The 14674-nt window shown below is 46.6% G+C and overlaps 1 protein-coding gene across 1 annotated transcript in view; it reads left to right on the top strand.

Moving 5' to 3' along the window:
- The first annotated feature begins 2242 nt into the window (after window positions 1-2242).
- The window catches only part of MYZAP (myocardial zonula adherens protein), a 124914-nt gene continuing 112482 nt past the window's right edge, over window positions 2243-14674 (top strand). The window contains exons 1-2 of the mRNA XM_010836808.1: window positions 2243-2358; window positions 5734-5818. Of these exons, the coding sequence (XP_010835110.1) occupies window positions 5768-5818 (51 nt within the window). The 5' untranslated portion in view covers window positions 2243-2358; window positions 5734-5767. The remainder of the gene's footprint in view (window positions 2359-5733; window positions 5819-14674) is intronic.

The following is a 14674-nucleotide window of genomic DNA, read 5'->3' on the forward strand; positions in this document are numbered from 1 at the left end:
ATGTGCAGGTTAACTTTTATTTGGGAAAAATGAGGACTTCAGCCCAGGAGATAGCGTATCAGATAGCTCTGAGAAACTGCTCCAAAGAGGCAGTGGGGGAAGATCAGCATATGAGATTTTGGTGAAGAGGGAGTTCAGTGCAGTCAAGTGCTTACTTTACAGGAGGTTTTCTGCTAGTTATGAGGAGCTGATGTCACCGTGAAGGAATTGGGTGCTTTTCTAGATATGAAGAGATGCAAGGACTGGGATCATGAAATCAGTTCCTGAGAATATCTGTCTAAAGACCTGTCCCACCAATTTCCCTGGAGCACAGAGTGCCTTGGTCTCTGCTCTGAACTTCTCTCAGGGGCTGTTGAAGGTTGGTAGCTGCAGCAGCGTGGGGTTCAATCTCCGCAGAGGTGGATGGCAGATACCCCTGTTGTTGCTGTTCAGTCACTGGCAAGTGCTCTCGGAAAGTGCCAATTTGTAGTTGACACATGTACCCCTAAAGACCTTCTGCACACAAGCCTACCTCAGAGTGTGTGTCCCAGGGAACCAGGACATGTGGAGGCACAGAGGTATAAAATTACCTAGAATGTTCCAGAAAGGAAAAATAGCCCAAGGCAGCTGCAGTATAGAATGTGGAGGGTGTAGGATTACTCTGCAGATGGTTCCTCCTGCACTGCTTTAATATTATTTTTTATTTATTTGGCTGCATCGGGTCTTAGTTGTGATACTTGGAATCTTCGTTGAGTCATCCTGAATCTTTTGTTGTGGTGAATGGGCTCTCTAGATGTGGTGTGTGGGCTCATAATTGTGGTGCACGGGCTTAGTTGTCCCACCAAATGTAGGATCTTAGTTCCCCGACCAGGGATCAAACTCACATCCCCTGCATTGCAAGGTGAACTCTTAACCACTGGACAACAGGGAAGCCCCTCCTCCTGCACTGTGCTCTGAACATTCAGAGATGGACACGTAGCTCCTTTTCTCAGGAATCTAGGCTGTGCCTCTGCCCCACAGAGGCCTGACCTATTATAAGGTTAACTGCTTACAACTTAGGACAAATGGCAGTTTCTAAGCCAAAGGAATAACAACAAAGACATGTTTGGCAATCATTTTATTGATGCTTTTGGAATGTCAAAGCTTACAAGAAACCCTCAGTTACTACATAGACGTGTAGCTCCAGGGAGGTGCCATGACTTCAGGTGAATGCAGATTGAGTCAGGGCCACCACTGGAACCCAGGTCTCCTGTCCACCTGTCCATTGGCCTCTCTACCTCTCCTCGGAGATCAAACCAGTTAATCCTAAAGGAAATCAGTCCTGAATATTCATTGGAAGGACTGATGCTGAAGCTGAAACTCCAATACTTTGGCCACCTGATGCAAAGAACTGACTCATTTGAAAAGACCCTGATGCTGGAAAAGATTGAAGGCAGGAGGAGAAGGGGACAACAGAGGATGAGATCGTTGGATGGTATCACCGACTCAATGGACATAAGTTTGAGAAAGCTCCGGGAGTTGGTGATGGACAGGGAAGCCTGGTGTGCTGCAGTCCATGGGGTCGCAAAAGAGTTGGACATGACCGAGCAACTGAATTGACTGACTTCTCCTCAGGGGGGTTTATACCTAATAACAAATAAGAACTTAAACACTAGCCCATGATGTTTGCTCAAGGGCTATACTGACAGTGACTTGTCCATGTGAGGGCAAATTGCCCCTGAAGAAGATGGTCACCCAGCTTCTCCCAGGGGCTCCCACAGTCCTCCACAAGGCTCCCCACAGTGAGCGTGCTCCTGGTGCCAGGCACATCAAGGCTCAATGTTGTTCCAGAACCTGCTGTACTTCCTTACTCCCTATCAGATCACATCCAGCCGCTTTTCTCCAGCCATGGTCAAGGTGAGTGTGGAAGCCGTAGAGCACTGTCAGGGGGCACTCTGCCTGTCAGGCACCTGCTTGGGATTTAGTCCTGGCTTTTCTTCACCTCACTCCCAGGCTTAGATGGGCCCCTCCCTTCTCTGAGGAAAGGGTTATCGGATAAGCTGACTTCCAGCTAGGGCACTGGTTAGGACCATTAGCCTCAGCACATTAGTCTCTGATAAATGGATGATTCCAACCCAGCACCATATAGGATACCACAGTGCTCAACTTCCGCTGTCCTGTCCTTTCCCGGTGACTTTGCCCTTTGACCTGCCTCTCAGAGCCTGGCAATTATTAACCTGCACAATCAGGCTCTGTGTGAACTTCTCTTTCCAGATAAGGCACCTTTCTTAAAAAGTTGCCCCCGAGCAGGGTCTCCCCAGCTAGGGGTTGTGGTTTGCTGGCTTCCTATGAGTTCCTTGTGTTAGTGATTCCAGTGCGCAGGGAGGGTCCTGTGGTCAGGTAAGCTGGAGAAGCGCTGCGCAGTTTGTTATTTTGGAAAATGCTCCGTTTACTTGAGGGCAAGAAGTCCTACCTTCAATCTGCCTACTTTCATTGAACCTAGATTTTCCCATTTTCACTGAACTGCAGAAATTTTTTTTTAAAACAGAATACACCTTAACCTCCTTGAGGGAACTTACCCTCACCTCTTTCTGAGCTCAATTTCTCTCATCCATCCTGCGGTTTACAACCGGGCTTTCCTGTCTGGGTCACTCTCCTGGCGTCACTGTTCTGTCTCTGCCATGTCCCTTCTGCACACTGGGGTGTGGCCTTGCTCCCTGCTTCTTGTTCCGGTGTGCCTGGAAATAAGGGGGTTTCCTGAGACACGGAACTTACAGTGCTAAAGCCAAAGAAAATCCCAGGCGCCTTGGGACATGTTGGTCTTCTGTACTGAGCCCTGTTTCTTGCCTGCAGCTCCAGGCCTCTCCTGGGATTCCCTGTCCCTGGCCTCAGCCTACCTGGGGCTGTGACCACAAGGTGCTTACATGCCCAGCCTCTCCCTCTCTCTCAGCTAAACCCCATCTCCTCATCAGCACCCACAGGGGGAGTAAGTTCCCCTCTTACTAAGCAGACCCTTAGTGATGCCCCTCTGAGCAGACCCTGTCTGACCTCATCTTATCCACCCCGGATAGACTTGGAAAACCCTAGCACCCCACCCATTCCTCCCCAGGCTCATGCTTCTGACAGGCACAAGGTAGCTAAGTGGCTCTCAGGAGGGGTCATGGCGATTTTGCCACAGCTATGAGAGCGGATGGGGCAGGGGCCACCCTGACATTGTGTGTGGAAGGCCAAGAGCCAGCCTGTCCAGGAAAGAGAAGCTGCAGCCTCCCAGCCCCCGCTCTGTTCCTGTCTGCTCTGCTGCCAGTTGCATGGTTGGGGGGATTGTTACTGTGTTCATCTCTGGACCACAGATGCCCACTCTGATGAGTGAATAGTCTCTGCCATCAGGGTTCACTCATAGAAGAGGAGGGTGATGGAGACACAGGGCTGAGTGAGTGCAAGCAATTGTTAAGTTGTGTTGCATTAAAACTAACAGAGTGATTAATTTGTCCCTTGTTTTTACTGCTGCAAATATTTTTCCATTTCTACCAGTCTTTCCCCAAGCCTTTCTATTTCCAGGGCCTTTTGTGTAGTTCCAGATCAGGAGTTCTTTTGTTCATTAAAGCCCCGACTTATTGGGAGACTGGTGATGTTTGCTTTTGAAGGGGAGGGGAGGAGGTGACCTGCAGAAGGCAGGCAGAAATAGCCATATCACATGGAAGTTTGGACCAGAAGTAGATGTTTTCCCAGATCTGGTGAGCAATGGGTCTCAACAGTATCCCTGTCCGAGGTGCTGGGATGTGGGATGGACTGATCTGGACACGCTGCCTTCCCTGGGACCCTGGAAAAAACCTTTCAACCTGTAGAATAATCCTACTTTGTGTCTATTCTGTGCCAGGCATTGTTGTAGATGCTGGGATTAGAGGAGTGAAGAAAGCAGATGGAAATCCTGGCCCTTGTAGACCCTGAATCTTAGGGGAGCTAGACAGAAACCAAATGCTCAAGACTTGGGCTTTTATCGCAAAGAGCCATGAAGCCATTGGAAGGGTCTGTACAGAGAGGAGTGTAGATTTAAAAGGATCACGGTAGCCTCTGTGTTACGGATGGAATCACTGTAGTGGGACAGAGGTAGAAAGACCAGTTCAGAGGCTATTTCAAGGATCCAGGGTAGAGGTGATGGTGGCTTAAATGTTGCGGATGAAAAGGCTTTAGGTTTTGGAGATGCTTTGGAGGTAAAGCCAGATAGATAAAATGTGAGCTATGAGATTAAAAGGAGAAATCATGGATGACTCCAGGGATTTTGGCCTGAGTAGCTAGAAATATAGTCTTCATTAACTGAACTGGGAAAGGCTATGGCAGGAATAATGTTTTTTGCAGGGGGGAGGGATCTCACACAGAGAGAGCAGAGCCCTCATGTCCTCAACCCCTCCCCTCCCCCCCCCCGCCCCAGCTTTTCAGGCAAGACCACACTGGCCCGCGTGGCTGTGTGTGGGTCAGAAATGGCATCTCTTTTAGTTAGGGAGTTTGAAATAGATGTGTACACACTGCCATTTTAAAATGCATAACCAACAGGGCCCTACTGTATGGCACATGGACCTCTGCTCAATGTTATGTGGCAGCCTGGATGGGAGGGGAGTGTGGGGGGAATGGACACATGTACACATATGGCTGAGTCCCTTCGCTGTTCATCTGAAACTATCACCACGTTGTTAATCAGTTATCCCCCAAGACTAAATACAAAAAAGTTTAAAAACCTTAAAAAGTTTTATTGGAGATTTTAAAAAAAAGAAAGAAGTGGCAACTCTTCCTCTATCCGACAGCCCTGTGTTGAGGACACGGCTTGTCAAGGGGAACAGCTCCTCTTGCAGCCTGAACCCCTTTCTGTAAACAGCCTTCACAGTCACACCCAGAAGCCCTGCCTGGAGTGACTAGCAGTGTGTCAGAAAGACCGTTACAGCAGGATGGGACCAGATGGCTACCTGGGGCAGCGTCAACTGAGCTTAAAGAAATAACTGTTCGTGTCCCTGTGTCATGTTTTAAAGTACACTGTGTACTCACCTCAGCAGCTCCAGTGAGCGGAGGCCTACTTGCATGGGTTCATCAGAGGTATAAAGGCAGGAAACAAAATTAAGGAGTATTGTTGGTCTTCTTAGGATTAAAAATAATGAATGCTGTTCTGTTTTGAAGTTACATGATCCTCTTTTATTACATGCTAAGACTAGATAAGTTCTCTATATTAATCTCTCTGGTTTTTGTTGTTTTTTTTTTTTTCAGAGAAGGGTATTCCCGGCAATGTTGAAGGAAGCATTAACCCTGACTGTTCGTTTTAAATATTTATTTATTTTATTTGCTTATTTTGGCTGTGCCAAGTTTTAGTTGGGGCATTCAAACTCTTAGCTGCAGTGTGTGGGATCTAGGTCCTTGATCAGGGGTTGAACCTGGGCCCCCTGCATTAGGAGTGGGGAGTCCTAGCCACTGGACCTCCAGGGAGTTCCCTATATTAATCTTTCATAATATAGCAAATCAAATATAGGGAAGGAATGGCTTTTCCAAAGGTCTTATATTAGCACCAGTATGGAACACTCAACATACTAGCTTTGAAGAAGTTGTTCCAAATCTAAAGGAGTGTTTCATCTTTTACACTCAGCATTGCCATCAAAATGACCAGGCAATTCGTGGTTTTCTTTAGTTTAAGGGACTTCATGATACACTATAGTCATATCATTTATATTTTACACTCTCATTCAAACCTCCCAATGACTCTAAGAGGTGGTACTGTTATCTCCTATTTTACAGGAGAGAAGATTAAGACTTGGAGAGTGGAGATGACATGCCCGGGACACGTCAGCTAATGTGTGGCAGAGCCTTAACAGACACTCAGGTTAGTTTGGGTCCAGAGTTCTGTCTATTAAACAATGTTTCCCTGACTCCCCTGATGTGAAGTTCAGAATTCCATAACCCCAGGGTCACAAATTTCTGGAATTTGAAGGGAATAAGGGCATCTACTCTATGCCCTCTTCCCCACCTGCTGCCTGAATTCTCTCCAGTCATCCTTGATGAGATGTCTTCCCCCTGGTCCTTGTAGAAATGCTGGGTGATGGCATAAGAAAAAGTTTGAGAAGCTTATTAGGATGTGAATTTCTGGGTGTCATCTCAGATCCATGAAATCAAGAGTGTCCTTGGATCAGGACCCAGAAATATATTGTTATCAAGACCCCAGGTGGCTCTAGTCGGCAGCCAGGTTTGGAGACCACACTGTAGTGATGGGGAATGCCCTGCCTGCCTCACAAATTGGTCCTGTCTGTCATTTCCATTCTGAGCCATTTCTTTCCTTTATCCCCTCTTCTTGGGTAGCTCTGGCTTATTCCTTAGATTGTATTGAACTGCATCTCCTTGTAGCTTTTACCTACTGGGCCCCATTCTACATTTTGGGTTACACAGAACAAGTTTAACCACTCTGCCACTTGGCAGTGTTTCAAGAACTGAAGTCATCAAACCCCACCCTCTCCTAGAGGGTCAATTTTCCCGTCTGCCACCTACATCTCTCATTATATAGTGTCAAGTTCTTATATCATCTGTGTCATGTTCTTCTGAAATCATTTGGGTGCTCCTTGTTCCTTTAAACTGAGGCACCAGAACCAAAGGCCACTTCCCGGGAGCCAGCATAGTAAGAACTTTCGCTTTTCTGATTCCAGACCCTGCCTTCCTCTAAAGGGATCTTGAAATTAGATGACAAGTACTGGGTCTCCAAGGGGTGGGCCTCTGTGGAGCCACTGAGTTCTGCAGATGACCTTAGTACATGACGCTGCTGAGCCTGTCTCGTGCCCTGTGTTGGCGCAGCTGTTGATTCTGGACACAAGGTGAGGACCGTAGATGTATTCTTGCTGCGTCTTGTCAGATTCTGCTCCTTGTTCCAGCCTCTTGAATTTTGAGGTCCTGCCTCTTCCATCAGTAGATTGAATGTTTCTTCACCTGATTCTTTCAGACTGTCTGTATTATTCACCCTGTTTTCTACCAGACTCTGGTTTAAGATTATTGTTGTTCCAGAGATCTTTACTCTGAGTAGTGACGTATTGTATACCCCTCGGTATATCTGTGTGTGTGTGTGTGTATATATATCTCTCCATATTTTATATAGCTAGAATGGACACAGCTGCTGCTCACCCGATCGTCTCAGTCATCCTTTGCCAGCTCGTGTGTCAGTTTCCCAGCTTTTGTGTAGCTTTGGTGCCAATATTCTGTGCCTATTAGGGACATAGATGTTTCTTGCCCCTAGGGAGTGCCACAAGTATCTGTGAGTTATATTCTCCCTCTGTCCTCCACCCCATGTACCAGAAAATTACCGGCTAGCATAGGAGTAAGAAAGTCCAGCTCTTTGGTCTGGCGGCAGGACTAACTGAGGTTCAGTTTACATTCCAGAGCTGTCCATGGGATCAAGATCTGGACTTTACCTAAGACGGTGCCCTTGCTGACTCCTTCCCCTTTCTGAGACCCTACTCCCTTCCTGGTTGCTCCTGAAGGCACCTCCTCAATAATCTCCTCCACAGGGATCCTTGGTTCAGAGTCTGCTTCTGGGAGAAGCTGACCTAAGATGGTGGTCATAGCGTAAACAGATGTTATCAGCTGTTCCACATGAGTATACATATAAACATTTCAAGACTTTTAAATTTTGTTTATTTATTTTTTAAAACATTTATTTATTTGGCTGTACCAGGTCTTAATTGAGTCGTTCAGGATCTTTCACTGCAGCATAAGGGCTCTCTAGTTTTGGCGCTTGGCCTCAGTAGTCGCTCCACGGCATGTGGGATCTTAGTTCCCCGACCAGGGATTGAACCTGTGTCCCCTGCATTGCAAGGTGGATTCTTAACCACTGGGCCACCAGGGAAGTTCCAGGGCTTTTTAAATTTTTTTTAAAAATCCTTTTTGTAGATTAGCTATTTTAATTTTAGTATAGAGTCAAATACAGGTATAACTCATATATTAACTGATCCAAATAGGATCTACTGAGCAGTCACCACAAAGTCAGTGTCTATTGCAGCAAAACTCCTAAGTTGCTCAGGGAAGCATGAGAGTGGCAGAAGGAGACATTCTTTGTGCCATGTGCTGGGAAAGGCCTCTAATTCCTTTAACATCTCTCACTGCACTTACGCCTTCCCTTCTGTGATTTTTTTTTTTTTTTTGACATTGGGTGGAGCCTGTTTCCTCTTAAAGACAGTCACCAGGCTGTCTTCCTGAAAAAATAAATACATAAGATTTCCGCCTTTGCACCTGCAAGTTTCCTACCACAAGCCCACGGGGCTCCTTGGACAAGCCAGGAGGGTGTCTTCCTCTAGGTGTGCAGGTGTGTCCCTGGGAGTTTAACGCTTGGCAAAGTCCCAGGGCTAAAAAAGGAATCACTTATCCTTTACACATCCATTTTATTTACTGATTCCCCTCCCCTGGGTATCTATGGCACTCCTGATTGACTACTCACTGGGATAATGTAGGATTCACATAAGTCTTCCAACTTTTGATTGGTCGGTAAGTTTTGTTTGATTTTCTGCTTTTTGAATCCATCCTTTCCTTTCCTTTCCATCACTGCTGGGTCCTCCATTTCAGAGTCCCCTTTTCTCTTATCAATACTATTTCCTATCACTTGTTGGCCTTTTGGCTAAGATCAAGCGTAATACTTACTATTCCCAGGGAGTTCCCTGGCGGTCCAGTGGTAGGAATTAGGGTTTCACTGCCATGGGCTTGGGTTTGATTCCTGATCAGGGAACTAAGATCCCAAAAGCCATATGGTGCAGGCAAAAATTTACAAAAAGAAAATTGAAAAATAATATTATTCCCATAGACCCAAAAGCACTTGTCCTGTGGTCTCTGCTGTCCAGGCATAATATTCTCTCTGCTGCCCCTTGTGTCACTGCCCTGCTTGTACACCTTCACTTGCCCCCTCGTCACCTGCAGATCGAGTCTCAATTTTATTCAAGGTTTTTACAGTCTAATCCTAGTCTACTTTGCTTGGGCCATTCCTTCCTGTTCTGAGGGTCAAGCTAGAGAGGCAAGCACACATTTCCCAGACCCTCTGATCTCACTGTGTCCTCTGGCCCCCAGTCCAGAATGTCCTAACATTTTCTTCCTCATTCTGTGGGGCCAGCTCCCATGCTGCCTTCTCAGAGGAGCCTTCCTGCTCTCTCCAGCTCAGTGCCTTGAATTCCTTTGTCCTTTGCCCACTACAGTGCTTTGGGCATGCCTCAAGTCTGGCTTCTCTCCCAGTTTAAGAGGTGAGCTGTCAAGGACATGGGCTTCCCTTGTGGCTTAGTGGTAAAGAATCCAATACCAATGCAAGAGATGCAGGAGATGTGGGTTCGGTCCCTGGATTGGGAAGATCCCCTGGAGGAGGAAATGAAAACCTACTCCAGTATCCTTGCCTGGGAAATTTCATGGATGGGGGAGCCTGGTGGGCCACAGTCCATGGGTCACATACAGTCAGACATGACTTAATGACTGAGCAGGATCACACCTCAAGGACATAGAGTCTGAAGCTGTCTTGCCTGGGACTGAAGCTCAGCTCCACCACTTACTAGCATTGTTACCAGTGCTAGTCACTTCCCCTCCCTGTGATGTGATTTCCTCATCTGCAAAATAGGGGACATAATAACACCTTCCTCACTGAGGTGCTGGGAAGGTTCAATGAGACAATGCATTTTAAGCTTCTGAACACAGTCAATGCTGCATAAGTGTTGGCTAAATTCACATCTCTCTTCACAGATTGATTGTGAGTTCCCAGAAAGCAGTGGCTCTCTTACTTCTCTCTGTGTCCCCAGTGCCTGGTACATAGTAGGTGCTTGGTACATATTTGTTCAGTGGATTGGCTTCTTACTAGCCAATGAATTGGGCATTTGTCCGTGAATTAACAGGTGAGCACAGGATTGTTTTCTATGAGTTTTATTCCCCAGAGTGGATGTGCAGCAGGTTCCATCCCCTGTGTCTAGACAGGTTTATAAATTCTGTGTATCTGGGTGACGTGGCTGAGGTATTGGGTTCCTCTCAGTCTGCTTTCCTTATCTCTAGACCCTGTTCTCTGCTTCTCAGACATTCAGTGAATGTGGGGTATTTCTTGTTCTACTTTATCCAAAGGAGCTTTGTAATTCAATACCCTTATCCTTGGGTTGGAAATGTGTCCTTTTTGTGTTGTGAAAAGTTGGTCTCTGTTTGGCATTCAGAATAGGAATATGCCAGGACTTTGAGGTGTTGTGATACCTGAATAGAAGAGGGTAAAAAAAGGGAACCCTCAAAGACAGAAGAGTGAAGAGAGCAAAAATACCAGGAAGCCGGGCATCACCTGGGCTCACCTCCTGTGTGTCCTGTTCCTGATGGGTTCTGCCAAGAAATATGGGTTGTCTTTGCCACTCAGGACTGGATAAGTGGGTCCCATCAGAGCTCCTCAGCTAAAAATGCCGATAGAGAGTTTGGAGAGAGCTCAGAAGAGAGCACCACAGATAATTCAGAAAGCAGTTGTTCAGTCGCTAAGTCATGTCCGACTCTTTGTGACCCCATGGACACACCAGGCTTCCCTGTCCATCACTATCTCCCAGAGCTTGCTCAAATTGATGTCCAATGAGTCAGTGATGCCATCCAACCATCTCATTCTCTGTCGCCTCCTTCTCTTCCTGCCTTCAGTCTTTCCCAGCATCAGGGCCTTTTTTCAATGTGTCAGCTCTTTGCATCAGGTGGCCAAAGTATTGGAGCCTCAGGCCTTCCAATGAATATTCATTCATTGGAATCAAATCCAGTGTTGATTTACTTTAGGACTGACTGGTTTGACCTCCTTGCAGTCCAAGGAACTGTCAATAGTCTTATTCAGCACCACAATTCAAAAGCATCAATTTTTTGGCACTCAGCCTTCTTTATAGTACAACTCTCACATCCATACATGACTACTGGAAAAACCATGTGCTTATTCGCTCAGTCGTGTCTGACTTTGTGACCCCATGAACAGTAGCCCTCCAGGCTCCTCTGTCCATGGGGATTTTCCAGGCAAGACTACTGGAGTGGTTTGCCATGCCTTTCTCCAGGGAATCGTTCCAACCCAGGGATCAAACCCAGGTCTCCAACGCAGGTCTCCCACATTGCAGGCGGATTCTTTACTGCCTGAGCCACCAGGGAAGCCCTGGAAAAACCATAGCTTTGACTATATGGACCTTTCTTGACAAAGTGACATCTCTGCTTTTTACTACTTTGTCTGGGTTTGCCACTACTTTCCTTCCTTTAATTTCATGACTGCAGTCACCGTCCACAGTGATTTTGGAGCCCAAGAAAAGAAAATCTGCCACTCTTTCCATTTTTTCCCCATCTATTTGCCATGAAATGATGGGACCAGATACTATGATCTTAGTTTTTTGAACTCTTTCACTCTCATCAAGAGGCTCTTTAGTTCCTCTTTGCTTTCTGCCATTTGGTTGGTACCATCTGCATTTCTGAGGTTGTTGGTACTTCTCCTGGCAATCTTGATTCCAGTTTGTGATTCATCCAGCCTGGCATTTCTCATGATGTAGTCTGCATATAAGTTAAATAAGCAGGGTGACAATATGCAACCTTGACATACTCAGAAAGCAGAAGCTGAAGGAAATGCGAGAGTAGTCCAGGAGCTGGGATGGGAGGAGGTGCAATCCAGTGACTGATTTCAAGAAAATGAAAGGTGTGTTTATGCAGACATCTAAAATTTTCTACAGCCCTGTGCATCAGCAGAGAAATTTAGGACAGGTTTTAGCCATGTGGCTATTACTGTGGATGGGAAGGTGTGGCAGCTAAGAGAGTTGTGTTACAGTGTCTTGCTTCCAGGGCAGTGGCCCTCCTCCGTCACCAGTGCTCGGGGAGGGCCCGGAGGAGGCCGGACCAGTGCTGAAAGGGAGCAAGGTGACTGTCTGCACCAGAGCCTCTGTCCCTGTCCTCACCTCTCACTCCCAACGTCTTCTGGCTGGGCAGAAGTCCTATTTCCTGGACTATGATTTCATTGTGGACTTTTTCCCTTCTCTGCCAGCTCCAGTTTTTCATTGGTTGCTCAGTCCCTACCTGTCTTCCTATTAATATTTTCCTCCTCCTCCTCCTTTCCCACTTTGGGCTCTCCAGTCCCCTCTCTTGCAGTTCCTTAGGTGTTGGCCTGGCATGGATTGGCTGTAGCATAGGCCAGAGCCTGGCATCTGCCCACCCACAGCTCCTGTAGCCCTTAGTGCCAGCTGGTGTGGGGAACTTACCTGGCTGGGACAGTCCTGGGGACAATCCTGGGGCTCTGGCTGCTTGAGCTGACAAACTGCTTGGAGACTCTCACCTCCATTAGAAGCTGGATTAGAAAGGAGCTTAGTCTTAGTTTTGCTTGACTATGAATGAGCTGAAGGATTGGTATGTAATATCCTTTTTTTTTTTTTCCCCCTATTTCTTTATGTGGCTGTACTGTGTGACTTGTGAGATATTATTTCCCAGGTCAGGGGTTGAACCAAGATCTCAGCTATGAAAATACCAAGTCCTAACCACTAGACTACTGGGGAACCCCCTGTAATATCATTTCTTCATTCATCCAACATTTGCTGTGCACTTGCAACATACCAATTACTCTGTAATATTTCTTCACTCATTCAGTGTTTATTGCACATTTACTATGTGCCAATTACTCTGTAATATCATTTCTTCACCCATTCATTATTTATTGTGCATTTACTACGTGCCAATTACTGTTCTAGGCACCAGACAGGCTTGGATGTAAGCAAGATCAAGTTTCCACCAAGAGGTCACGAGTGAATACGAAGTCTGCTGCTTTTGTAATGAACTATAATGCAGTACAAAAAGTATTAACAATATGAAAGACTTGGATAGATGGAGGAGAAATGATTCCATAGCCCACCCTTCCTCTCAAATGCTGACTCCATCTTGAGCAATCACTTGGGTGGCTGCCATAATATAAATATACACTGATGCCAGGTTATCTTGGGCCTGTCTGAACAGCAGCCCATTTCCTTTCTCCTCAAGGCAACATAACAACAACATTCACTAGTCTTTTTCTCCTGAGGTAATCATGCAGCTATCTCTAATCCATATTGACTTTCAACAGCCATATTTTGACCACTTCTTTTGGCTTATTTTTTATTTATTTTTTAATCAAAGTGCTATACCTCTGAAGCTAACACAATGTTGACCACTTTTTATTGGAAGGCAGACCCATCTTTTAGACTCTTTTTTAGAAGGGTGAGTGGATAGAAGGATGCAGGAAGGGTGTAGTAAAAAAAAAGGGGGGGGGGCCCTGGAGTTAGAAGACTACAGGTCTAATCCCAGCTATTCACCATTTAACCTAATACCCCTAGGTCTCAGTTCCCTCCTTGGTAAAATGGAGGTGATAATAGTATCCATGCTTTTGGTTATGGTGAGGTTTTGATGAGAAAAGGCATATGCAGCAGGGAAAATGCAGACAGAGCTGGGGTGATGATGATGATGATTGAGATGGTAAAGCACAGGGTGTGTGACATTGGGAAAGCCTGCGTGACATCAGTTAGATTCTCTGGTCTCAGTTTCCTCATCTGCAGAAGGAGCAAATCTTACAGGAGCATCTGGAATTTTGTTCAGCAACATTTCTTATATTCCTTGAGTGTCTTCTGTGTTGGTGCCACACTGGGAATTCAGACTAGGGTGAGTCTGGACCCTCCCCCTCTGGAAGCTCACCACTGGGAAGGGGACAGACACACATATTGATGACTCTAAAGAAGACACGGTCTCAAAAAGCATTGAGATTCACGAGGGTAAGTGTTCAGGGCAGGAGCGTCCTGGAGAGCTTGGTAGGAAGGGAGGGTTTGGGCTTTAAAGCAGCAGCAGCAGCAGCAACAACAGAGAGGGAAAGTCTTCCTCTATTGAGATACATTTGTCCTCAGGATAAATGCCAAACTCTTCAACTAAGCACACCAGGTTCTTCATGATATGGCCCAGTGCCCTTCTGCGCTTTTCTACCATTTGCCCCTTGCACTGTGGTATTTTCAGTTTCTAAAAATTCTACCAAACCTTCTCTTGCCTTTTGCCATCTTTCCACGTTTGTTTTGGCCTGTAATTCCCTCCTCTCTGTGCTAGGGGGCAGCAGAGAGGACAAGCAAGGCACTAGGCTTAGACTGTGGAGTCCATCACAGCTTTGCCACTTTCCGGGCAGTGGGGCATCTGCTCTGTTACTCAGTCTCTCGGCGAGTCAGTGTCCTCATCTGCAAAATGGGAATAGTGCCTATTCAAAGGGTGGTTGTGAGGATTAAATGAGTTAATACATGCAAAGTACTTCCCAGTCAGGGTCGCAGTAACTATTAAACAAACATGAGCAGGTGTAATGAACACTCTATGCCTGGCTTGCTTCTGTGTGTATTTCAGGTCTTACGTTAGTCATCACATCCTCTGGGAAGACTTTTCCTACACAGGCTATTCCTAAGGCCACATTGTGAGCTCCTGTATGTATCATCTTTTCTACCAAAGCACCGACACCTGTCATTTCTCAGTATCCCCACCAGATTGCAAACTCCACAGGATAAGGGATTGGTGGATTGGTAGATCGTGTTGACTGCTGGGAGGCACTCATGGTAGGCACTCAGTCCTGTCCTAGGACTGACCCTGGGAGGACGCAGAACCGTGGGGGAAGGTTGGTGACCAACTTCTGCTGGGTCTGCGCTCTCCTGAGAAAATGCAGCCTGACAGGTCAGGCGAGTGCGCGGGCCCCGCCCCGGCCCCGCCCCTT

Source organism: Bison bison, unplaced genomic scaffold, assembly GCF_000754665.1.
Source record: "Bison bison bison isolate TAMUID 2011002044 unplaced genomic scaffold, Bison_UMD1.0 scf7180017864066, whole genome shotgun sequence".
NCBI classification, from domain to species: Eukaryota; Metazoa; Chordata; class Mammalia; order Artiodactyla; family Bovidae; genus Bison; species Bison bison.